The sequence below is a fragment of the Anarhichas minor genome, unplaced genomic scaffold (assembly GCF_050575085.1).
Source record: "Anarhichas minor isolate MPS153535 unplaced genomic scaffold, ASM5057508v1 ptg000073l, whole genome shotgun sequence".
Taxonomy (NCBI): Eukaryota; Metazoa; Chordata; class Actinopteri; order Perciformes; family Anarhichadidae; genus Anarhichas; species Anarhichas minor.
Window position 1 is genome coordinate 6,382,995 of NW_027466519.1, and position 24,979 is coordinate 6,407,973.

Sequence of the window (24,979 nt, forward strand, 5' to 3'; positions counted from 1 at the left end):
AAAGGAAGGAGGAGGAGAGGTGAGGGAAAACGAGGAAAATTATGAGCAGCTAGGAAAGGGAGAGAATAGAAGCGTTGAGAGGTGAGGGCTGAGGTGCAAGGATTTCAGATGAAACAGTGAGAGGAGAAAAGGAATGGGAAGGGAGAAAAAGGAGGAAATCGCCAGTGTGAAGATGTTGAAGCAGAGCTTATTTGGAATGGACAAGTGAGGGAGATGGAAGAAGTATGGAACGTTTTAAGTCCTCTCAGTTTCACTTGTCATTCGTATAATACCCATGTTGCCACAACAGCGCCAAGTGGGATCAGCAACTCGTACCAAATTACAGTGTTGATATTTTATATAAATTTGCTTTACAATACTAAAATACAGATACACTAATATATAACTTTGGCCTACTTTAAGACATACTTTGATCTGAAGCCTACAATAAACGACACATACTTAATATCTCTGAGAAGTTGCATGCGAGAGACTTACTTTTAGCTGAGAAGCTAACCGTTTAGCCGGTGCGATCATATCCCTTTCAGGTGCTTTGTCATCCAGACTTTAACTGCTGTGGTCCTAACTTGTCGACCAATCAGAGGCTGTGGTCCTAACTTGTCGACCAATCAGAGGCTGTACTCCTTAGTTGTCGACCAATCAGAGGCTGTGTTCCTTAATTGTCGACCAATCAGAGGCTGTGTTCCTTAGTTGTCGACCAATCAGCGGCTGTGTTCCTTAGTTGTCGACCAATCAGAGGCTGTGCTCCTTAATTGTCGACCAATCAGAGGCTGTGCTCCTTAGTTGTCGACCAATCAGAGGCTGCGTTCCTTACTTGTCGACCAATCAGCGGCTGTGTTCCTTAGTTGTTGACCAATCAGAGGCTGCGTTCCTTACTTGTCGACCAATCAGCGGCTGTGTTCCTTAGTTGTCGACCAATCAGAGGCTGCGTTCCTTACTTGTCGACCAATCAGCAGCTGTGTTCCTTAGTTGTCGACCAATCAGAGGCTGCTCTGATCTCAAAAACATTGCCGTATGGAATAACATTAGAGATAAAAAAATGACTTTATGTGGTAATAATGTATAATATGGTTACTGCGGTCTATTTGAAAAAGGTGGCGGTCAGAGGAATTAATGCTCAGAAATGTGTGTTTTATTTTATTACCTTCAGAGAACATCAAAAGACACATTTAGGAAAAGTTGTGGGCTGAAAGGCTTGTAGTTTTAAACAGATGTATTTGCATTATAAAAACGTTCTGTCATACCGTCTGGGGGGTCCTGGTGTTAACCTTATGTATTGGCAAATAAGCTAAACTTCACTTTCAGATCAAACCTCCATCATTCATAACTCATTCACATCAAAGTCTGGTTTGAAAAATACTGCACAGCTGAACTCTGCAGTTTGATTGATTTATTTTATACGCTAGAAATAGTTTTACATGTTTAAAAATCACCATCATTATGCCCCAGATGTGAACACTGGAATCATTATTCAATATGATAATTTATGCATATCTGTAATAACTCTTAGACGGTTCATGACTTTTTTATGTAAATGAATAATTCAGACAGAGCCGGAAACCCCAGAGCCAATAATGCCTTCTGATGAACTGCAGGGATCATTCCTGGGTTATAAAACATTAGCATTTTTTGCCTGAACTTTAACATCTAAATCAGCTTCATATGAGCATATTTTCTAAACTTTCTCTCTGCACAGGAATAATCTGCCAAACATATAATTCAGCCGTGTTCCCCATAAAGCTTTATTCCTCTCAGGACTGTATTAACAACAGCAACCAGAAGGTTGGATGATGGATTGTTGAGAAACTGGAAGCAGACTTGGGTTTGGTTACTGACTTGACCCAGCCAGCTTATCTCAGTACGTGTTAGACCAACGATAACTCAAACTCAAAGATAAACTCACATGCGGAGTACCCACCACGCTTATTATATTGACCAATGACGCCAGAGGAGGGTCGCTCACAACGGTGAGAAATCTTAATTCAAGACAAAACGTTGTTGGCCACCTGGCCTTCATCATTGTCACAACTGTACAGTGCAGATGCCTCTTTTAAAAAGCAAGAACACAGGTGATCCTGCTTTAGGTAATTCACGTTGCACCTACTGCAGCAAGGTAATCAGATATTTACATGACAACCGACCGGCATCAAACACGGGACCAGGGTGGAAGTTGGAACTTGCTAATCCATGACTTCTCCTCACATATCTAATAAATACCAATTCATATAACATCGTCAAATGTTTAGAGCAATATCTCAAAAAAGGTCTTACAACCTACAAAACACAAAGGACATTCAGACCCACAGTACAGTCACTATTAAAACATATTTTTAAGTGGCAGTAAGTATAAACTAAATGAAAAGAAAAATAGATACAATTGAAGATGCTTGATAACAATGTTTGCAATAGTGAGATCAATGGCTTGAGTGATGGGGCACGGGCCACTGTTGATCTTAGATTGAGGCTCAATGGAAAATAATATGGAAAAGTATTGAATGCTGGATCAACAATGGAGATTTTTGCCTCAGGCTGTAAGCATGTGCGTGATGCAACAATTCCTCCACATTAGAGCAAATTGTAAGACATGTATAACTGCCTTTTGGAACAAAACATAGAGTCACTTTCTGATCTGGCGCCACTATCGGCAGGATGACATTGCTTGTCTGTGCCTTCCAAAAAAACGCTACAAATGTGTTTTATGACGTGACCGTATCTCTGCGGTCAAGGGTTGGTTAGGTCTAAGCACAAACACTTGGTTAGGGTTTAGGGAGAGATCATAGTTTGGGTTAAAATAGATATTTGTTAGCAGTTTGTCATTTGTTTGCGGCACCTAGCAGTGAGGTTACAGGTTTAGCCAAGTCTGTAGGAGAGCTATGGTAGCTGACACAAAATCGCAAATGACTTTCTCAGGAGTGAGTGTTTGGTTCGTCCGTTCTGGGCTGCTGTATAAAAATGGCGGCCGGTTCCGTAAAGAGGACCCGCTCTGTATAAACAGCTCTTTCTAAGGTAACGAAAACGCAACGATTCTTACTTTCAGGTGATTATACATGTAAGAAAACATACTTAATGTTATGTTTCATTTATGCCAATAGATCCCTTTAAAAGCTGCACACTGTTCCTTCAGTATATTGGTGGCCTCCTGTAGCCGTTCCATTTCTGTGCCCTAAAATCAAAATGTCAAGTTTGCCCACAAGTTGCCTCATATTTAATTGAGAAGATTTCCATAAAATGAACATCAACTTTTTGATTTCAATGAGACTGCTATCTCATCTTCACGATTTGCTCATTTCAAGGAGCATTGTGAGCACAGTTTTAGGGACTTTAAAAATATTTCAATATCAAGTGTTTCATTAAGCTGCAGTTAAAACATGAGAATAAAAACTGTATTACATATTTATTTAGTAGCACATCTAACAGTGGCTGTATGAGTTTGCTCATTTGCAAGGAACAGACAAAGTGTGTATGATTGTAACAGTAAAAGAGAGACTTTGATAATTAAGTGTGTGTGTGTAGATTGGGGGCACGTTATGAATATACAGATGCAGCCCTGATGCTTGAGTTATGACCTCACTTGTGTGGATTGCAGGGTGGTCCTTTCATAGCCAGTTAGACACACCTACACACACACACACTTTCTTTTCTCTCTCCGTCCACAGAGCCAGACTTTATCACACATTACTAACAAGCATGAAAAGAGTGTGTCGACACACACTCAGGAACAGCGAGCGTTTTGTTCTCTATCTTTAACACCCGGGGTTCAACACATTGTACACACACACTCCCGAACTTTCCTCTCCCGCTCAAACATACACACACACACAAACACACGAAAATGCTTCAACAACTTAGTCATTCAAACTCTCTCTTTTATAGTGCACATATACGTACACACCCAGGTGCAGGAACACAGAAATCCAAAATCCCCTCTTTCCATGTCCTCTTTCTTGCTCAATATTTCCCTTTTTCACGACCCACCCAGCGTCTGTTGCAACACACACACACACACACACACACACACACACACACACACACACACACACACACACACACACACACACACACAATGACAGGATCTTTCTCTGCAGGGTCAGAGGGTCTGATGAAAGTGTTGGGAATGTGTACTGAGAGGCCACTGACACTTCCTCCACTTTCTAGTACTGACGGCTGGCCTCAAGCACCTAAGCCCCGGAGGCTGCTCCCTCCAGATGTCCAACGGCCATAAACCGCAGATGACAAGCAGAATGAATGGGCTTTCATCCGTGGGGGGGGGGGGGGGGGGGTTATTGTCAAAGAGACTCCCTCGCCGTGGATCTATCCTGTCACTCAGCGCCTCTTAGTGCTTGGCTTTCTCTGGATAAAAAGCGACGATTAAAAAGCTGAGAATTACATAATAAGGAAATCACAAACTCACCTCAGACACCAAAGGGGAACAACGGACCCGTCACAAACAGGGTAGAGGCTGCTTTCAGCGCACCATCAACAAGTTCAGTAGTTGGTTTCTAGAGCGTTGACCTTGAGCTACTTTCCGACCCCGCCACGACACGCTTAATACACAGTAAGTCATGCAGTGTGCATAAAGATACCATTTTTTATGTGTTATCTGATCTGATTTGTCTGTCTAAAAGCAATACTCGTGTTCTGACAGAGTTTTTGCTTCCTCCTGTTCATACCTCCCATTAAAAGATCCACCGTCCTCGTTCCATGGACAAGTATACTCATAACTGAAGTAAATGAAGCTTTGTTTATCCTCGCGCTTGGCGCCGTAGGGCGAGCCTCCGCGGACGGCGCTCGAGCTCGGAGCATGAACGGAGGCGTTTATACTCTATATACGTTTGTGTTGCATTATTCACTGAAATGCCAGAGGGTGTAGAAACATAATGGAACTGTGAAGAATAAAAAGACACAAACCAACCCCCACAATGCCGAAGAGGGATTGAAATGATCTATCAACTTATATCTCATGGACTACTTTATTGCCTCTGTACAAGCCCTATAAAGAAAGAAGTTCGGTATTGCATGCATTATCAGGCCGGTTAGAATCGAGGGAATGTTAACAGCAAACAAAAAACACTTTCAATGTACATATGAGCACTGGGAAACTATCCTTTAAATGAGTCTTAATCCTGTTGAATGGTCCAGAATAAAAAAATTATAATTTCAAGCAAAAGATACAGTAAAACATGAAGTGAAAAAAGGTCGCCCTATTACAATGATTAATGGCCAGTGTTTATTTCTTTATGCCTCCTCAGAACCCAACGAGCAGAGAAGAAACAGATACATCCCGCTTGCCTGGAGCAGTACTGTATCGTGATGATTCAGTGAATGAAATAACATTTTACAGCCACTCCAAGCAAACATGGCTGCAGACGGAGTCCCTTATCGGCCCCGCCGCAGGAAATTGGACATATAAACAGCGTCCAGAAAACCGTTTATTTAATTGATTAGGACTTCCTTTATACTGTTTCTGGTGCACGGCCATGCCTAACACACGCCCGCGTTGTTGCGCTGCCAACATTCTGAGCCGGTCTACTGTATAGTTGATGTACAGTATTGCTTTTGGCTCGGATTATGGTGAAAAGGAATGGGCTATATTTAGAATGTATAGCATAGGGTTCTACAGAACAAAAGCACAGTCAGGAACTGAGTTATGGGTTATTGCTACTGGCAAAACTCACCCATCACCTTATGTATGTCCTGTATATCATGACCGTTAAAACAGCAGGCTGCAGTACCGATGAGATTTAGAGCTGAGCAGGAGTTGAAAAATATTTTTGGCCAAACTTCAGCTTTGATAACTTTCAACACTGCCTCATTCTCCAGGAGTTTCCCTTATTTTTCATTTGAATTTTTCGAGAGGTGAAGGTTGTGATTGCGAGTCCAAGGGTTGAAGAAATCCCTCATGTTTGCAATTTGGCTTTGGCAGAGCTGAGATGTTCTTTGCTGTGTCACTGCAGAGAGAAAAAGAGGGCTTCGGGGATGTGGTCGGTCTCACAGGAAGGTAAATGAAGAGAGACGTGTTTCCAAACACCGGCCTTTGATGCAGAACTTCTAATACTCGTCCTTTCATTAGTCGTCCCCTAGCCTCCTTTCCATTCGTCTCCGTCTTACTTCCACACACACACACACACACGCTCACACACTCACACACTCACACACTCTCCCCTACTATAGCCCTGAGGTCCTGTTTCCGGTCAGGGGTGCATGAGACAGACTAGCCAGCATCTGTGTGGGACTGGAGCTTATTACACACACACACACACACACACACACACACACACACACACACACACACACACACACAGACACATGTTCCTGTGAGCATTGCTTATGTGCGTGTGAGTCGACTCTAAGCGTCATGTTGCCGCTCAGTTTTCTAAGTTTCCTCTGATGTGCTTTGTCTTTTCTTTTTTTAAAGCAGGAACACTTGTAAAAGTCAACCAGATGGGAAAAAAACAAAAAAAATAAATGGCAGCTTCATATCACACAGGGGTTTATTCACATAGCAAACATAAACACTCACAGCTGCACACACATAGCGGGCAAGCACGCAGACGCACACACATCACACTTGCGACTGCAGACAATAGGAGTTTTGTTTCTGACAATAGTTTTTTTGCTCTTATAAAGCTGCTGTTGACCTCTTAACAATGGCTGTTTTTCTGTATGTGAAACGCTCATAACACACACACCACACACACACGACCACTAATCATGTCGAGTCTAAATCCAAGGGGGGGGGGGGTTCTTTTTCCATGTTTCAGGAAGCAGTTTAAGTCCACATGTTTCCTAAAGCGCTGCTTTGTGTTGAGTGTTATGAAAGAGGAATATATGCATTTTTGGAACAACTCATTCTTGACAGAAGCATAAAAAAGGACACGTTCTGTTTAGTGTAGACAGATGATGTTTTGGTGTCCTAAACCCATGTGAATATATAGTTTGAATGTTATTTCTGAAAAACCTTTATCCTGCTTTAAATGGTAGCTAAAGAACACTTTTTTTTACCATATTATGGCGATTTGGATGTATTGGTTGATGATTCCGACATGTGATCAAGAATAAAAATGCAAATTATTGAGCGGACGTGACCTTTGCAATTAAGATGCACAAATGTTGTCACGTCATTTATCTTTCTTCTTCTTTTTTTAAAGTCATTTTGGAATAATAAGACTCACACTCTAACACACAAACGGTCCCGTTGCTCACTTCAATCTATCTTTTGTGATCTTCAAACGAGCAGAAAGAAATCTAGAAATCTAGCCCTTCCGTGGTGTTTTTAATCCGTGGGTATTGTCTTGAGATGGTGAGCAGTGTTACAGAACAGTGCATGTGAAAAATAAACTTTTTTAAAATAAAATGATCAGTGCCTCTACATATATACCAACAGATACACACATACATCATTCCTAACATATCTAATTTATTTTCTCCCTTCAGAAAGCAGCACTGCCACCATGGACAATGAACAGTGCTACTACAACGAGACCATCACCTTCTTCTACAACCACAGCGGCAAGTATCTTGCCACCGACTGGGACACCGTCAGCAGGCTGGTGATGGGCCTGGGCATCACCGTGTGCATCTTCATCATGCTCGCCAACCTCCTGGTGATGATCGCCATCTACGTCAACAGGAGATTCCACTTCCCCATCTACTACCTGATGGCCAACCTGGCGGCTGCTGATTTCTTTGCCGGACTGGCCTACTTCTACTTGATGTTCAACACGGGGCCGAACACCAGGCGCCTGACCGTGTCCACGTGGCTGCTGCGCCAGGGCTTGATCGACACCAGCCTGACGGCGTCCGTGGCCAACCTGCTCGCCATCGCCATCGAGCGCCACATCACCGTGTTCCGCATGCAGCTGCACACGCGCATGAGCAACCGCCGCGTGGTGGTGGTGATCGTCATAATCTGGACCATGTCCATAGTCATGGGGGCCATCCCCAGCGTGGGCTGGAACTGCATCTGTAGTCTCGAGCACTGCTCCAACATGGCGCCGCTTTACAGCAACTCCTACCTGACCTTCTGGGCGGTGTTTAACCTTGTGACGTTCGTTGTCATGGTGACGCTCTATGCCCACATCTTTGTCTATGTGCGCCAGAGGACCATGAGGATGTCGCGGCACAGCTCCGGGCCACGGCGCAACCGAGATACCATGATGTCTCTGCTGAAAACCGTGGTGATTGTGTTGGGTAAGGAAGAGATACAGTCTGTCTTTCTGTCTGTCTATCCATTTATCTCCATGTATCTAGTTATCTGCTCCATTCATACTGTATCAATTTATATCTAGCAAGCTACATCTACTGTGTATATCCAGTACTATATCTCTGTCGCAGTGAATGCAACATTTGAAGTCATCAGCTACACAGTAGCAGAACAATGAATCTGTTGATAGCTCTATCTGTGAGGCTGCATCATTCAGCACAAACACAAGTGTCTGCCTTGCACGACTGTAGGCCTCAAATACATCATCTCAGCCAACCCGGTCCACTTACGAATCCCGTCCATGTGCTGTGATTGTAAACAAGCAGTTTTACGAAAAACGGTTGATGCGTTTCATTTTGCTGAGACCAAAGGCGACCGTGAGCATCTGTAGCTGAGTAGCTTGATGCAGTATTATCTCAGGTGCAAGAGGTGAAACATTGCTGCCGTAGCACGTTGACAGATGTGGTTTGTTGACTGTGACATTGTACACGATATGGTTTTGCTCTGTTTTTTCACCATCAGCAAAATCACTTTCTTTGTTTCACGACGAAAGTGAAAGTGGAGATGAAACAGATGCCCACTTCTGCAAATTGGGTGGGGAAATACTTACAAACATTTAGGAAAGGTTTAGAGGAAGGTGAGAAAAGAGCCTCCAGATCATCTTCATGACATCCCCATACAAGCCTTTAAATGTCTTGGCTTTACCCCAGACTACACAACAGTGCACTGAACATGTCTAATGTATACAGTACAGTTAAACTTAATGCAAAATTGAAATCTTAGATGTGACGACTGACAATGACTATATCCTGTTTTCTTTTTAGGTCACTAAAAGTCAGGGCATTTTAGTTTTATCTCAGTCAAAGAAAATGTAACCATTTTAGTATAGTTTTAGTGAATGAAAACTGTTGGCGTTTTCATCTTTGTTAATCATCAGATTATATTGAACATTTCACTCAATGTAGAAAATATCAGCGCCAAAATGTGCCAAACTATCACCTACTTTCTATCCCCCAAGCCCTATTGTTGACATAGATACGTTTAATTTAGGTAAGTTAGCATTACTAATTTAATAGTAGACAGTGCTCCGAGTCCTCCTGTGCTCATCGTCTGCTGTCGGTAGCCAACTGCAGCTCCGGAGACTGACCTTCAGTTAGCGGCTAACTTCATTTTGGTAACGTTTTATTTTTCAAACTACAATTTTTTCACAGTTTGTGTTTAATGATGTTGGTGTCGTCTTGTCATCGTCTCGGCTTAGTCATGGAAAATAAGATACTTGCGTCGACAAAATATATACGACTAAATATGTCCGTCAACAAACACTAATTGAGAAGGTTTGTCATTAACTGGGACAGATGCGATGCTGTGATAAATGGGGTATATCAGGAAAAACTTTTTGCACAAACATTTGTCTATCTGGAGTGCCTACCACCCCACAAACTGTGAAATAAGACAATCCATTCCGTTTATTTATGGGCATCCAATCAGGAAACATGTGATTCAACAAGCCATTCACATTTTGTTCCCCTTCCTATGTCACATGCAGGCTCATTAGAATATACCGGCCCTCATATGAATATTTTCACCCACAACTTGAAAACTATACCTATGCACCATTTATTTTTTTCTCGCAAGCCAATCAGAGCACACTAGGCTTTTTCATGAAGGGTTCTTAAAGAGACAGGCACTCAAACGGAGCGTTTCAGACAGAGGGTGAATGCGGATATATTAAGATAGACAGTTTGAGACAAATCAAGTGTTTTTCTTGAATGTTCAAGCATGTAAACATGTTCTAGTAGAAACCCCAAATACAAGTATGCACCTGAAGATGAGCATGACATGTCCCCTTTAAGGTTACTATCAGATTTCTGCTGAATGCAAACTGATAACTAAAAAAAACTGATGCTCATCCGCCTGCTAGTATCTTGCATCATTTACAGATATTATGAGGGCATTTTTACGAGCCTGCCAATGCATGTCAGCAATTGTGAAATATTCACAGCTAATCCGCCCGTCTACAGCTGATAAGAACAGTTAGATTCACTGTTGTGGGGCAATATAAGGGCGCACTGGGAAACTATGCTTTATAATCAGGCATCAGCACAACTCCCTCAGATTAAAAAAAAAAATACTTCTGAAAATAAGAAGCAAATTGTAATAATCTGGAATTGTCCTTCAATGTAATACTGTCTGATCCAGTTGTGTGGTGGTTGTAAACACACACATGCAGTGCATGCTCTCTTCTGACGCAGCAGCGCCTGTTTTACTTTCGAGCTAAGCTGTGCATGCAGTCTGACAGTTTTATGTCTACCCAATCAGTCCAGGAACTTATCCAACTTTGCAAGTCTTTAGGCCTCTTCAGTGGTGTGTAATGAATAGAGGCATTGCTGGTTGTTTTTTATTATTTTTTTACGTTGCAGCACAGAAGCACACTAGCTCAGTCGTTGAAGAGTGAATTGTGGGAAAGAGACGTCTTACTGCCTGGAAGCCAGGATGTGTTGGTCCCAGACAAAACAAACCAAAGGATTCTGTGTGATTTGTCTCTTATGTGCTGTGTTATCTCATCATGTTGCCTCTGTTGTCTTTAATTCAAAGCAGTGGACAGCAGCAGTCTGCAGTATGTTTAAAATGGGAGGACATACATTTTCTGCTGCGTGGAGATGCTTTGTTTGTTTCTGCTTGTTTAACCTGCCGCACAGTTTCTGTGTCTCATCTGCAGACATTTCCATGCCTTCCAATGGCTATAAGGTATAAGGTGCTAGATATGAGTCAATTACTGTAATTAGGATGTTAGTGGATTACGTTCATCGGTTTGAAAGCCATCCTGTCATTGCAGCTGCTCCTCACTTATGTAGTCAGTTTTTTATTCACCACTACAGAGAGAAGTCTGAGTCCAATAACACTTAATAATACCCCCCCCCCCCCAAAAAAAAGAAACTATAAATAGATAACATGTTCAAGGTAACTACATCTTGAAACAGCAGTGAATTCCTTTGAAATTAAACTAAATATGTAAGGCCCTCTTTCTGGAGTTGCTCAATACGAGGTTCTACCAGTAAAGGGCCGGCCTGGGGTCAAGATGTGACTGTCGAAGCTTTGATCTCGAGGTGGATCTGGAATCGGCAGGATGCAACATACTGAAGGAGAAGTGAAATCACATGTTCTGCTACTATTTGGCCCTGAAAGGTTAAAGCCGACTGCTGCGATTAAAGGAAAGTTCAACTAAACTAAGTAAAACAAATAATAGGTAGGGAAAACACGTAATTTCAAAATAAATTCCCTCACTGGGAAAGTAAGTCTTTTGAGCAAGGGTGTGATGTGTTTTGGTTCAGTCTGAAATCCACTGCTGTTTCTGAGTGAGGTCATTTTTGAGCACAGAGGAGGAGAGAAAATAACAGTTTTTCTTTTTTGTTGTACAGATAGAAGGGTACATTTGAACAAAAGAACATGTCTTACACTGTCCAAAGTTAATCAAAAAAAAGGTAACTATGTGTCCAGCGGGGTTAAAGTTGCCTGTGAGTACTGGGTTCAGCCTTTGCTGCTTGATGAGGAAGTAAAACCCCACAGCAATTCCCCGTCCAGTGTCTCCCAGCTTCCCAGCTGCCGACCACATGATGATAAGTGCTCCCCTGCTGCCTGCTGTCCTCTGTCCACTTGTCCCTTTCAAGATGCTGCAAAACCAGCCATGGGTGATTTATTTTCCTGGAAAGACAGGAAAGTTGGTTACACGCACTTGCACGCATTCATAAGCGCAGCACAAGCATGTATACACAGAGACTCTCTCACACTCACATAAACCCCACAGGCTCGATAAAGAACAGTGGGACACAGGGATGGCTCCATTCACATAAAGTCAAATGATGGGAAAACTAAACCAGAATCTGGCTTGTTGACAAAAAAAGGTTGTTTTTCCAAAGACAATAGAGATAGTGACACACACTCACTGAAATAAAATATATACACACATGTACAAACACAAAGTGAAGGTGCTTTTTCAAGAAAACTCCACAGGGTACCTTTAAAGGATTTTTTTTTTTCAGAAAGAGAATTCCGCTACAAAATCACATTGTAGATAGAGCGTTTTCGTCATGTAACGTAACTTACACACACGAAAGCCACACAAAGGTGAGATTCATGCTTTTAAATGTTTCCGTTTTATGATGGAAAAGGCTATGAGGATATTTAGTTAATACGTTTTAAATTGGCCAGGCCAATATATCGGCAGACATCAGCTTTATTACAGATGTACTATACCTTTAATTTAAACAATAACCAAATGTCGTCAAATGATACTGATCTGGTTACAGGCAGTCTTGCTGGTCCATTCAGCTACTGGCGCTTCTCTGCTTGAAATAAAAAATAAAATGTTTGAATGACACCAGCAGAGATTCTCCACATCACTCATCAATGAGTCGACTGCATTGTCGAATCAACCGTGACCCTTGTTCCCTGTGTGTCAGGTGCTGGCTCACACAGTCTGTCTGTGAATGATTTGATTATGTCAAAGCCCATGGTGCTGTACACGCCCGCATCGTCAGACAGCGCGGAGCGCCAACACATACCATCATCCCAACACATGCACACAGATGCCACATCGCTGACTGAAACCCACAATGTATAACCAATCAATGTTATATAGAGCACACAGATTTTTCATGGCTAGATTTCAAAATTGACACCCACACACATTTCATGCAGAGCTGACGGCGACCCTCCAATCCGCCGTCAGTGTGGAAAACGTGACTGGCTCGCGATGTCACCTGTTTTCTGTGGTTTTGTGTGAAGCACTTAAGGCAAGAATGCAAGCTTTTCTAGTCGCTCACAACGGCAGCATCTGTCCGCATGAGTCCTCTTCCTGCAGAGCCAGTTGTTCATTTCTGGCAAGTTCCGCTCAAATATCTATACAGTGTCCTCAAACGACTACCACACACCAAGTTTGCTTGGATTTGTAGGCCTGCAATTAACAACTGAAAGATCTCAAGTATAGTCGACTGTTAGCCAGATTAACAGACCATTAACCAATAGCAGCAATGGGAAGGAATTTGTTTTGGAGGCAAAATAGAGTCGATTGGAAAATAAGAAAAACATCTGCGTTCATAGACTGAAGCCACAATTTCGTATTAGCTAAGCTAAAACGCTAAAACAGTTATAGGACCGGACTGGTATCATTTTATATATTCAAGTACTGAAGGTGACGCTTTAAATCAGATGCTATTTTTGAAAATTAGACTCAGAATTTGGTGGCTGTGGCTAGTCACTGCTGCTGACCAACAGCTCTGCAAATATGTCCCAGTCTGTTTGTGCCAGCTGAGCAGAAAAGCCCTCATTATTGCCGTTTCAAAGACCTCACTGTACTTCCAGTCAAAAGCGCGTTTCTCGACCCATTAGATCACCGAGACAACACCATCACCAGACTCCCATCTCTAGTGTCCACCACAAGCCTCTTTATCAATAATTGTAAACACCCAGCTACTGAATGGGAACATCTACTGTATCTATTCCCCAGTGTGTGTGTGTGTGTGTGTGTGGAAGTTGGTGATGTGGGAAAGAGTGGAGAGGAAAAATAAATCCCTTCGTGGACAAATGGAAAGCCACCGGGCCATTTCAGAATAATGGCTCCGATCTTATTTTTTTAAATATTGGTCGGGGTGGGGAAATATGATCGAGGGATGAACAGAAATTGAAACGGACATGGATGGGCGTAGAGAGGAAGACAGGTTGGAGAAAGAAAGGAGTGAAGTGCTTAAGAAAGGAGAGAAGTTAATGAAAGAGAGAGAGAGAGAGAGTGGGGGAGGAGAGGAGAGGGACAGGAAACCAGCGAGAGAATTAATGGGAAGAAAGGCGATGAGACACACAGAGAGCAGTAATTCAATATTGGAGGTTTATCCATATTTGAACATTAGTGGAAACTTAAGCCGACGTGAAGACGTGTGATAGGAAGGCATGAGGATCCCAGATAGCAGAATTTAAAGCCGCACGAATGCATCAGCACAATGTAGAGGATTTTTAGCAATGCTGTGTTCACACTACACGCGACACAGCAACAGGCCAGTAGTCATTTTCAATGGAAGCCAATGACATCGTCGCACAAGGGCGTGGCGTGACGCGCTACAAAGCCAGTCCCAACCTTTTTTTCCAATGCTCCTATGACGTGATGAAGCGTCAATCATTCAATTCAATTTCATTTCTCCCTATTCCATTATCCAGTTTTGGGTGCAACGATGCCTCGTGAAGTTCTGACAAAACGACTTGCAAGACTAGCACCTCCCCCTTTGATCACCTATGATGTACGTCGCTCAAATCATCAAAGTTTGCAAGCTACGATTGGAGGAGGTTCCAGAACATTTAGTCTCCCCAACAAGTCCTAAATTGTGTGTTTGCTCATGCGTGTTGGGGTTAAAATGACTACTTTGTTAAAGTTAGGGAAACATTGTGGTACAGGTTTAGATACGACTACTTGATTATGATAGTACATACTTAGTTAAGTTAACGGAACAACTGTGGTCATGCTTTAAAAATAACCAATGTATGTCAGCTGTCAACAGTGTGTTCTGTGGAAACCACCCCACCGATACTCAACCCCCACCTCACCCCCAAATAGAATAGAAGACAGAACATATTTTAGATCACCCTAAAAAGACTCTTATTAAAGCAAGTGTAGTTGGCTAATGTAACTTTGACAAAGCTGGACAACATAATGTTCATTACCTCTCTTGTTTCTGTTTGTTTTTAAATTGATGGCAGCAATAAACCAAAAACGTGTAATTTCTCGTTAAAGGACCAAACATGCAAAAGCACCAGAATGATCCTTTAAGCCATTTGACCTTGTGTTTATGGAATTCTGCAGCGCATTACATGTGACTGAGGACAGCAGAACAAGCTGCCGCAGACAGTAACGCTGGTGAGCAACATCATAAACCTCTTAATGAGGCATTTCTCCCCGCCAGAAACACGACACGTCAGCCATTAGAGCTAAGCCTCTCGTAACAAACACCAAGTTAGATGTGGAAAGAGATCCACATCTCCTAATCTGCAGGAGGAAGTGTTGTGCAGGGACAGGAAAATACCAATATCATCGTTCGGAAAAAACAACAACTTTGTAATTCGCTGAGCATTACAATCACTGAGTGCTTTCTCAACACCGTCATAACGTTTTCAGGTCATGTTTGAGAGCTCCTCCGTCCGTCTTTGAGCCATGTGTAGTTATGTAAGTGTGTGTGTGTGTGTGTGTGTGTGTGTGTGTGTGTGTGTGTGTGTGTGTGTGTGTGTGTGTGTGTGTGTGTGTGTTGTAGGAGTGTGGAGTTCATTGCCGTAGTCTGGTCTCCATTATTTCCTTATTTGTGTTCCCATAGCCCTCAGTTCTCTCTCTTATGGAAGCCTATTTCTGCCAGAAAAAAAGCAAGGAAAAAAAAAGCATGACAGCTTTAATAATTCCTGGTATTCCTGGTAAAAAAGAAAGAAGAAAACCAGGAGGTCGAAATAAGAAAATAAGGACATGGCTTTCAACAAGGTTTCAACAGGGCTGAAGATGATCCTTCAAATGTCACATACGGCCTCAGGCAGGAAGCGATACAAGAACAAATTTAATCTTAATTTTGTTCTCATTTTGTAAGCAGCCATTGATTTCTGGATCTTCTGAGTGGTTGAGACCATCCATCTCAAGGAAACACAAGTTTTAAATTTGAAAAATGTAAAAAAAAAAAAACATGCGTATCATACAATCAAATTCAGATTATTATATGTTTTAGAGTAATTATAATGATTGGATTATTAAAGAAAGACCATTGATCCCATTTAAAGACTATAAAACATGTGGATGATATTGGTTGTGTTCAGCTTCTGTATGGAGTGTTTACTCCGCTTCATTTTATTTCACCGTACAGCAACTGCTACAGTTCTTCTTCTCACAGGCTTTTTTTTTTTAATTCTTGGGCATGTGTCAAACGTGGCATAAGGGATGCCCTTATATGGTGTTTAGGGGGCGTTACCTATGCTAACGATACGCAAACGGCCCCGTGTGTGATCAAGGGGGATTCATCATTCACACCTGGGGAAGAGCCGATACGAACTTTTGGTGCGTCTGGAGTTGAGTTCTCTTATTTTGTCTCTAATTAAGAGAAAATATGTGAGAAATTGAAGAGGATGTTGCTGCATGAGGCCCAATATGTCACATCAAACACTGTTGCGACGGTAACACCCATACACGCCTTGGGAAGTGTCAAAGTAGTTTTCCATACATTTCCAAATCTTTCCAGGCCTGCGTCGGAGCCGTGTTTATTTACTCTCCTCCACTGACTTTCCATTTCTCTCGTCTCTTTTCCCTCCATGTGGCATTTCCAAGTACTGGATGACTTGGGCCAAAATATCTGTTTGTTCCTACCGTCAACAAAAACTACCCTCTGTGGGGTAACCCTGCCCTATGTGGTAAACCGTGCACGTTTTTTGTTTGGGCATAAGTAAAAGGGGCAGTTCTTGAGATGAAGGGTGTAACACAAGCAACCGTATACCCCTGGATCCAGAGAGGAAATGAAAGGATTCGAGGGGTGAAACCTCTCCGGTCACACAAAGACTGTTTTCTTTCTCACTCTACGGGGGGGGGGGGGGAACAAATATCCTGTAAATATATATGTGTCACTCTCCATTTAAAACAGAACAACTCATGTGAAAGAAGCAGCAGGTTTTTTCACTCGGTCAACAATATAGGATGTGGTTAGGGTCGATTTCATAAGCAGGCTGTGTGTTTCCATCTGCACCAAATCAAACTGAGACAGTGATGCTAGAAGCCGGAAACGTTGTCTAGTAATAAACCATCATCGTGCTTGTCAGAAGTATTTGTCTTGTTTTTTTTTTACTTGAAGTTCTGTGCTGTTTTTATTTTTTTTATTTTCTGTGCGAATCCCGTTCACAGAAAGATGTTTCACTTTCTGACAACTAGCTCAGATAGTTTCTCTGCCGAAACGTTTGAGAAACTTATCAAACTCTGGAGAGTCTGCCTGCATAGCTGAGAAGTGAGGTCAATCCTTCGCTGCAGCTGCCGCCTACAAAACACTAACAGATAACAGGCCTGCCTGTCAATATCGTCTCTGTCCCCCCCCCACCACCCCGTCTCTGCTCGCCCTATTTCTCATCAAGACTTTTTGCCTTACTGGTTCAAGAGTGTAATGCCCTACAGTTGTTCTATAGTTGTGACAAATAGCATCTGTCGACTGGATTCACAATACTTGAACTCCACATTCATGAGTAATGCGTCAGTGACACCCCCCCCCCCCTCGACTTTGCGAAACCCGTCTCATCAGAGGAATGATGATGCATTGTGCTCACCCAAATGAGGTGAGGAGGTTGTAGATTTGGTGATGGGATACTGGAGATCTGGTTGCAACAATGAGGTCGAGGTCAGACATTTATGTTTCTGTAGATGTTTTAGATTAAGAGAGGGATAATGGCGGCTGATTTCCTGAGAAATTACGAATCCCCCCCCCCCCCCATCTTTTTACTACGAACCTGACATTTTATTTGCCTAAACGTTACCGAACTTAAACCATTATATGATTTTTTTTTATGATGTTTGAAAAGCCCTTACAAATGATGTCTGATGCCTATTTACTGTCTTTGACCTCTGGGCTTTTATTTTGAAAGCTTGGCCTTTTTCAATGTCAGTGACCAATTGTCTCAATATTAAATAGAGGAGCAAGTTAAATGATGGAAATTCTTTGTGAAATATAGTTTAAAAATAATACCCCCCCCCCCATCCATGACCACCATGCATTTGAGTACAATTATGTCTTAGAAATCTGGCTTTTAGTGTTATTGTTTTGCTTTTGAGGCTCCATAACCGGTAACCTAATGTACCCGCAAAAGCAAAGTAATTGAAAACACTGTACAACAAAAGTACTTTGTAGTCAAAAAGTGTTGTTAAAAAGTTTTAGATGTGGTTACAAAGTGACATGGGTGGTTTCCTCCTCTAGACTGATGGTGCGGTTCCTAAGTGATGGTGATGTGGTTGTAGAGTGGTTGTCAACACTATAGCTCCCAGGCAGAGTGGCTTCAGCTCCTATACTGTAAATGTTAAGATCCCATCAGTGGTCGTGTTGTGGGATACATTTTCAAAATCTTCTGCTTCTTTACTTTTTGGTGGTTCAGTAGAGGGAGAGGAAAGACAAGGAGTTGCCTGGTTCACACCCAGAATGTGACATTACCATAATATATATAAGGTGGAGGTGGCTGGAAGCCTCCCGTGTGCGACGTAACACGGTATAAATTTCAAGGTGACACTGAAAAGACCTGCCATTTTGATCAAGTAATCAGTATTCCAGTTTAAGTCCCAGTGAATCATTGTCTCTCATTGTGAGTCAGACCAAACCAAGTCATCACTGTTCAAATGCATGATTTACATTTAAAACTCATTAATAAGAGTCATTCAAATTCAAACTGCGAAAAATACAAATCCATAAAATCCATATACTGGTGAAATACAGTGCTGTGTGCTCTCTTGGTAAAAGAAAGTCAGGCCAACATCACATTTTTGTGGCATTAGATGCACATTCAGTTCAAGTGATTCGTCGGGCTCATTAAAAGGCAGAGGAAACCAGGAATTAGTATAGTTCAGAACATGTGCTTAATCACTTGTTAGTAATAGTGACTCACGACCAAAACATAGCCAAAAAACTCACAACAGCCAAAAACTGTGTTTTTGTGCTACTTTAATTTGTGTGCCTGTCAAATTCTGTTATTAGCTTCAAATACAGATATATTGCACTTTTTCCTTTTCAGGATACAGACACATGTGATGTGAGTAATCGCCTTTGAGATTTATGACGGATTATACACAAGTAGGCCCGAGAAAAGTCCTGTTACAAAATACGATTACATCATCAGTGAAATCTGTGTCTTGGTGTAACTGGATGAAACCATGGGCCCAGAACAGCCTCACTGCTAATAAATTACATGAAAAATTGGTGAAACAACATTTACTAAACTTTTTCTCCAGTCAAACCATGCCATGCGACTTCATGGGAGTCAAGGATCAACAACTAGAATGGCAATAGACTTCATATAAGACTTTTTGAAGCCTCAAATTTGACATTTTGGCCGTTGCTGTCTTGGTTTTTGGCCGTCGCCATTTTTTGTTTTTGGTCCTCGCCATCTTCCTTTTTTGCAACCAGAAATGACATCTGAGAGTGGAGCAAAGTACAGCCGAACGCTGACTACTGGATGAGACATTTTTAGGTGACCACAAAGGTTTCAATTAACTTTCATGAAGTGAAAACACACGGTGAAAGGGTTAAAGTTCTATAAAGAATACTCTGCTTTATGGTCTATTTTACTCTAAATGGACCATCATTTAATTAACGAACAACATGCTGTATTGAAGAAAACCTAAACTATAGATAAAGAATATAAACTCATGTTTACAATGTTTACTGAGGTAATAAATCAAGAGAGAAGTATAGTCATTTTCTCATATACTTCTATACAATCAGAGGAGTCGCCCCCTGATGGACACTAGTAAGAATGCAGGTTTAAGACACTTCAGCATTGACTTCACTTTTCAGAACTGGAGATTGCTGCCTGTTTTCCCATTTAAAGTAACAAAAGCAACCTTCAGAACAGAGCTGTCTTTTATATATATATTCCTGAACAGTTTTCCTCAGCACCAATTCCAACCTCTGCTTTGTGTTTCCTCAGGTGCGTTCATCGTCTGCTGGACTCCCGGCCTGGTCATCCTCCTCCTCGACGTCTTCTGCGTCAACTGCAATGTCCTCACCTATGAGAAGTTCTTCCTGCTGCTCGCCGAGTTCAACTCGGCCATGAACCCCATCATCTACTCCTACCGCGACAAGGAGATGAGCGCCACCTTCAGGCAGATCCTGTGCTGCCAGCGGCAGGAGAACGTCAACGGGACGGTGGCGGAGGGGTCCGACCGGTCGGCGTCGTCCACCAACCACACGGTGCTGAGCGGCGGAGCGCACCACCACCACCACCACCACCACAACAACGAACACTCGGTGGTATAAAAAGGAAGGGCTGGACATCGCGGGGATTAATCCAGCCACTTGAAGGAGGTTAATCTGTGTTGGAGATACTGACTGAGAGAAGGTGAATGGGAAGGCTTGAGGGGGACTGCGAACATGATACGAACTAAAGACAGTAAGGTGATGACTCGGAGAATGAAGATTAGATAGATGAGTTGATGACGAGCTGGATGAGATCGCAGCGAAGAAGAGGATGGCGTCTACGAGGACTCTGATAGGCTGTTAGTATTTCTGCTTAGTTGTTTATTAATTGTTTTGAATATGTTGTCACGGACAATGCTGGTATGAACTATTTAAAAGTAATCTGTGAAATGAAGGTAATGCCAGTACTCCAGTGTTCTTTAACTTTGTATCCTGTAATTTCAGACTTCTTCCCCTCGATCCCCATTCTTAAGAAAGATCTTCTTACATCATACAGACCTTTTACATTCAGATAGCATTACACTACCATTGGGGTGTTACTCCACATCCATTGGAGGACTCTTTTCCAACACTATTCTTTCGTTTTTCCTTTATGTTTGGGAGGAAAGACCTTACATTTTGAGAAACACAAAAGGCTGATTTTTTTCTCTCGATAGTATTTGGATCCATTTCCAGGGTTTTGACCTTTCCAAAATGCAGGCGTCAAAGTGAACCATTTATGTGACATCCTGCTGATGCTCATAAGATAAATGAATATATCAATACTGACATGTTTGATATGTTTAGCGACTTACCAAAAATGACCATTATGGAGTTTTTAAGTCACCAGAGCTGTTATTTATTTCTGCAGCAGATTCCTCAATCATCTTTCAATGACAAGTGACCTTAGACCAAAACTCATCATTCCACTGATCCCCATCTCCCACTGATAAGGCTTTAGTGAATCCAGTTTCTTCCTTCAGTCCAACTTAAATACAAGAGGCGTCCAGGATCTGTTGTTTGTTCCCTCTGAGGAATTAGAGACAAGTTGTTCCAGGGATCTCACTAAAAAGGGGGAGGATGTTTGCGGTTTTAGAACAGGCTCTGTGCCACGGTGTTATGTGGAGACACGGTGAAGGTCATCTCTGCCGAGTGTTAGCAGACTTCGGGTCATGACATGAAATGCGCTGAGTTGTCTGCCTCTCGTGGTTTTACGAGGCGTCTCCACGAGGCTGACTGAGGAAAAAGTGAATGTGAAAGTAGAGTTTGATGTTTACTCGTTGTGAGAGGTGGCAAGATGGGCCGTCACGTCTTCTTATAGCAGGGACATGAAGTTAAAATTGGTGCCTGCCTGAATTTGTACTTGACAAACTCAACTTTGCCACGAATGAGACAGAAGTAACAGTTTTGACTGCAAACACTGACCCGCGAGTGTCACGACAGTCCATATAGTTATATATGACAGTTACATTTCAGGCTGGACCAAAGAGGTCGACTGACCCACAGATCAATTTCATTGCCACACATAAAGCCACAGTGCTAGCTTGGCCAATAAAAATCCAGTTTGCAATCATGAAAAATTTCCGTTTGTGAATTTCCTCATTTTCACGAAGTTCTCTCCTACAGTACCACAGTACCCTGCTTTAAAAACATTCAAAGGAAAGTGTGTAAATATTGTTCCTGTTACCAGAAACTGAATGACATGTACACATTTGTTTTTTCTGCGACAGTGTTATTGGTGATATGAAGTAATACAGATGTCCATCCAAAATAATATGACGTTTTGTTTATGTCACTATATAAGATGGTTGAAGGTATGATGTTTTTTAGATTTTTTTGTGAACCAGTCCTTATTTGGAAATGCTGCAGATACAAATAATCCAAACCTTTTTCTGTACCCCTGCCTCTGTCTCCTCACTGTCCCTCCTCGTGGCATCTTAAACAGAGGGACATGCCATGCGTTTAAAGCGTCCCATTGATTTAAAGGTGCAGTGTGTAGGATTTAGCTCCACCTAGCGGTGACGTTGCAGACTGTAACTGACTGAAACTTCTCCCCTTGTGCCAAGCGTGTAGGGGAAATTCAGTGGCTAAATGACTTTATCTAGAGCCAGTGATTGGTTTGTCCACTCTGGGCTACTGTAGAAACACGGCAGCTTACAAAGGGCCCGTTCCGGCTCATTCTAAGGTCAACAAAACCCTCAGATACACTTCCGTAGATCCTCCAAATGCTACACGCTGTAACTGTAAGGTGGCACATATTATAGATTGGACTCATGCGTATCCGGGTGACAGGCATAAAGTGGGGTTCTGATCATGTTGGTGTTTATCGCAACAACTTTATGGACTTTTATACCACAACACAACATTTAGCATATTTAGTAGTCTTATTCTTTTTAAAGGGGCACTGACAACAATGACGTCTCACAGTTTACTCTTAAGATAATACGCTTGTTAAATGATATCTTATTGCCTCAAGTGCACTCCTCCACTGTCTGCTATTAACTTGAGATTCAACTGAAGTCAGCCAGCCTAGTGATGCTGTGATCTACGTTGTTAAAAATTACCAGCTGAATTTCGTCGTGACTCGACTCAAAACACATTTTGGCCAAAATACACAGACAAAGGTCCAAACAAGCGAACAGCCAGATGTTTTCCAGGAAGCAAGATGTTTGTCAGGGATTTAAGCTGCAGCTGAAATGAAGTCAGCTGGTATTTGTGTGCCTGTCAGAGTTGGTCAAAATGTCGCCCTGTTTATGAGGCAACTTAAGTTCTTTTATCCAGAATTATGATTCTATTGTTCACTGTAGGCCTTTTTTATCTACAAGTTGTGCCTTTCCACTTAAAAAAAAAAAAAAAGAAACAAACTCAAAAATTCTAAGGCAACAATGTTAGATATTTTCTTCTTAGACAATTCAACCGAATTCCTTTAGTTTTGCCTTTGAGCTGGTGCATCCTTTACTTCTTTTAACTTCACAACAGGCCTCAATAGACTAACAGCAGCAGGTGCAGTGCCACTCATTGTATCGTTGACCAAACTTTGGCAGTCTTCGGCTCTGGACCCAACCCTGCATATTTGACATTAACTGTAACCATTTTTCTAACAAAGTAATGCTTCAGGTTATATCGCAAACCAACTAAACTGTCTGTCTTCGTATGCCTCTGTTTACCAGTGTGTCATTATTTTGTACACTGTTGTAAGTATATGTGTACAGTATGTATGTATATAAAATATATTATTCAAAGTTAATCACCAAAGGGAAAGCGTTTTTGTGTTTGTAAATTTAAATGTGTTATAATCTGTCCAAACGTACTGTAGGATTTTGTTTATGGTTATAATGTCATGAGCTCTATTGTGTTGTGAGCCTAATTAATGCATTTCCTGTTGACTATTACGGTTATTAACTTGTTTGTGACCCAGAACTAGATATCTATGTGTGCAGTGCCTTCCAGTCCTCCTCCAGAAAGAGTAACTTAAAACCAGGCTCAGAAGCAGTGTTTCACAGCCCTCTCTGGTTTAAAATTAAAGTTTAAACCTCTTTGCACCTGTAACCACACCCATAAGTGATGTCACAGTGTCCTAGAGTACGCTTGTACATCACCGCAGCAATGTGGGAAGTTGAACCAGTGGCGGTGAGCGAATACAAGATCTTCCGGTGGTTTTAACCTACTCTTTAATTGCGTGTTGTTTTACAATTGCCTTAAAGTACAACAAAGATTAATGTCAGTGTTACTTTTACAGAAAGTATAGTGCACGGTTTCTACTTTTATTTTCAGAGCATGACTACAAACTGAATACAGATGGTTTTGTTTTTAGTGTGGTATGATAAAAAAAAAAAATCCAATGTGGAGACACGGATTGAAAATTTAAATTGATCAATTTTAATTTTTTTGTCTTTTCGTTTAACATCATTCTTTAGGGCAACGTTCCCTGGCGGCATATGTCGCATGTCAAAACAGTTTCACCCATTGATTTCCATGTAAGTCCACAGCCTATTATGCATGTCAGGGTAGGACAATGTCCTTTTCCCAGCTTCAACATGCGTGACCTTTCCTGAAAAAGAGTTTTATCACATTAGCTCCCCAGGTTAGCACATTCCTGCCATCATATCCTGACTACTTCTGTCTGAATGTCCAATGTTTGCTATGGGCGGTGTGTGTTGCACTCGATAAATGTTGTCATTTTCATACCAAAAACTGTTCACCCCAAAGTGTATTCAAAGAATGGCGATATGTACGTTATCAGGAGCAACCGTCGGGGTCTTCCTAACTGTCTAAAAGTCTGTTCTTCCAAAGTGACACGTTGCTTTTAAATGTTTTTTTGTTGCCAAGCCTCAGATTAAACAAACCGTGTACCAGTAGTTTGTAGAAAGTAAGTGTGACACAGACGTAAACGTGATTTCCATACTAGCTATACTGTACGGGCCAATATCAATGAATGTCCACCCAGAGTCATAGTGTTGATATCCCAGCAACAATAAAAACATGAGAAAAGTCTGAATTATTGTCTTGTGTTGTTTTAAGGCTTTTCTGAAATCAATATTTGCAAAAACCGAGTTTCAAAAATCCCTACGACAATGCCACTCATGTCATTGACATTATACGAATGTTTTTTAAAGGTTGTACTTTATCTTACACGTTTAGCCTTGCTATCGTTGCTACTCTCTGTTAACCACTGGTGTTTTTGTTTCTATGACATCCGGAAAGTCAGTAAACGGGGGAGCATGCAGAGTCACAGACAGACAGACTGATAATGTATGCTTCACGGCATGCGGTTACTTTTTGGGCTAGACCTAATAATCCATAGACCTCGAGGCTGTTCACACGTTTTAGACAGCCCTGACTG

General features: G+C 41.8%; 1 protein-coding gene across 1 annotated transcript in view; it reads left to right on the top strand.

Moving 5' to 3' along the window:
• lpar1 (lysophosphatidic acid receptor 1) overlaps nt 1-24,634 on the top strand; it is a 33,581-nt gene extending 8,947 nt beyond the window's left edge. Inside the window, exons 2-3 of the mRNA XM_076079678.1 lie at nt 7,435-8,190; nt 19,889-24,634. Of these exons, the coding sequence (XP_075935793.1) occupies nt 7,452-8,190; nt 19,889-20,217 (1,068 nt within the window). The 5' untranslated portion in view covers nt 7,435-7,451 and the 3' untranslated portion in view covers nt 20,218-24,634. The remainder of the gene's footprint in view (nt 1-7,434; nt 8,191-19,888) is intronic.
• Nucleotides 24,635-24,979: the final 345 nt, after the last annotated feature.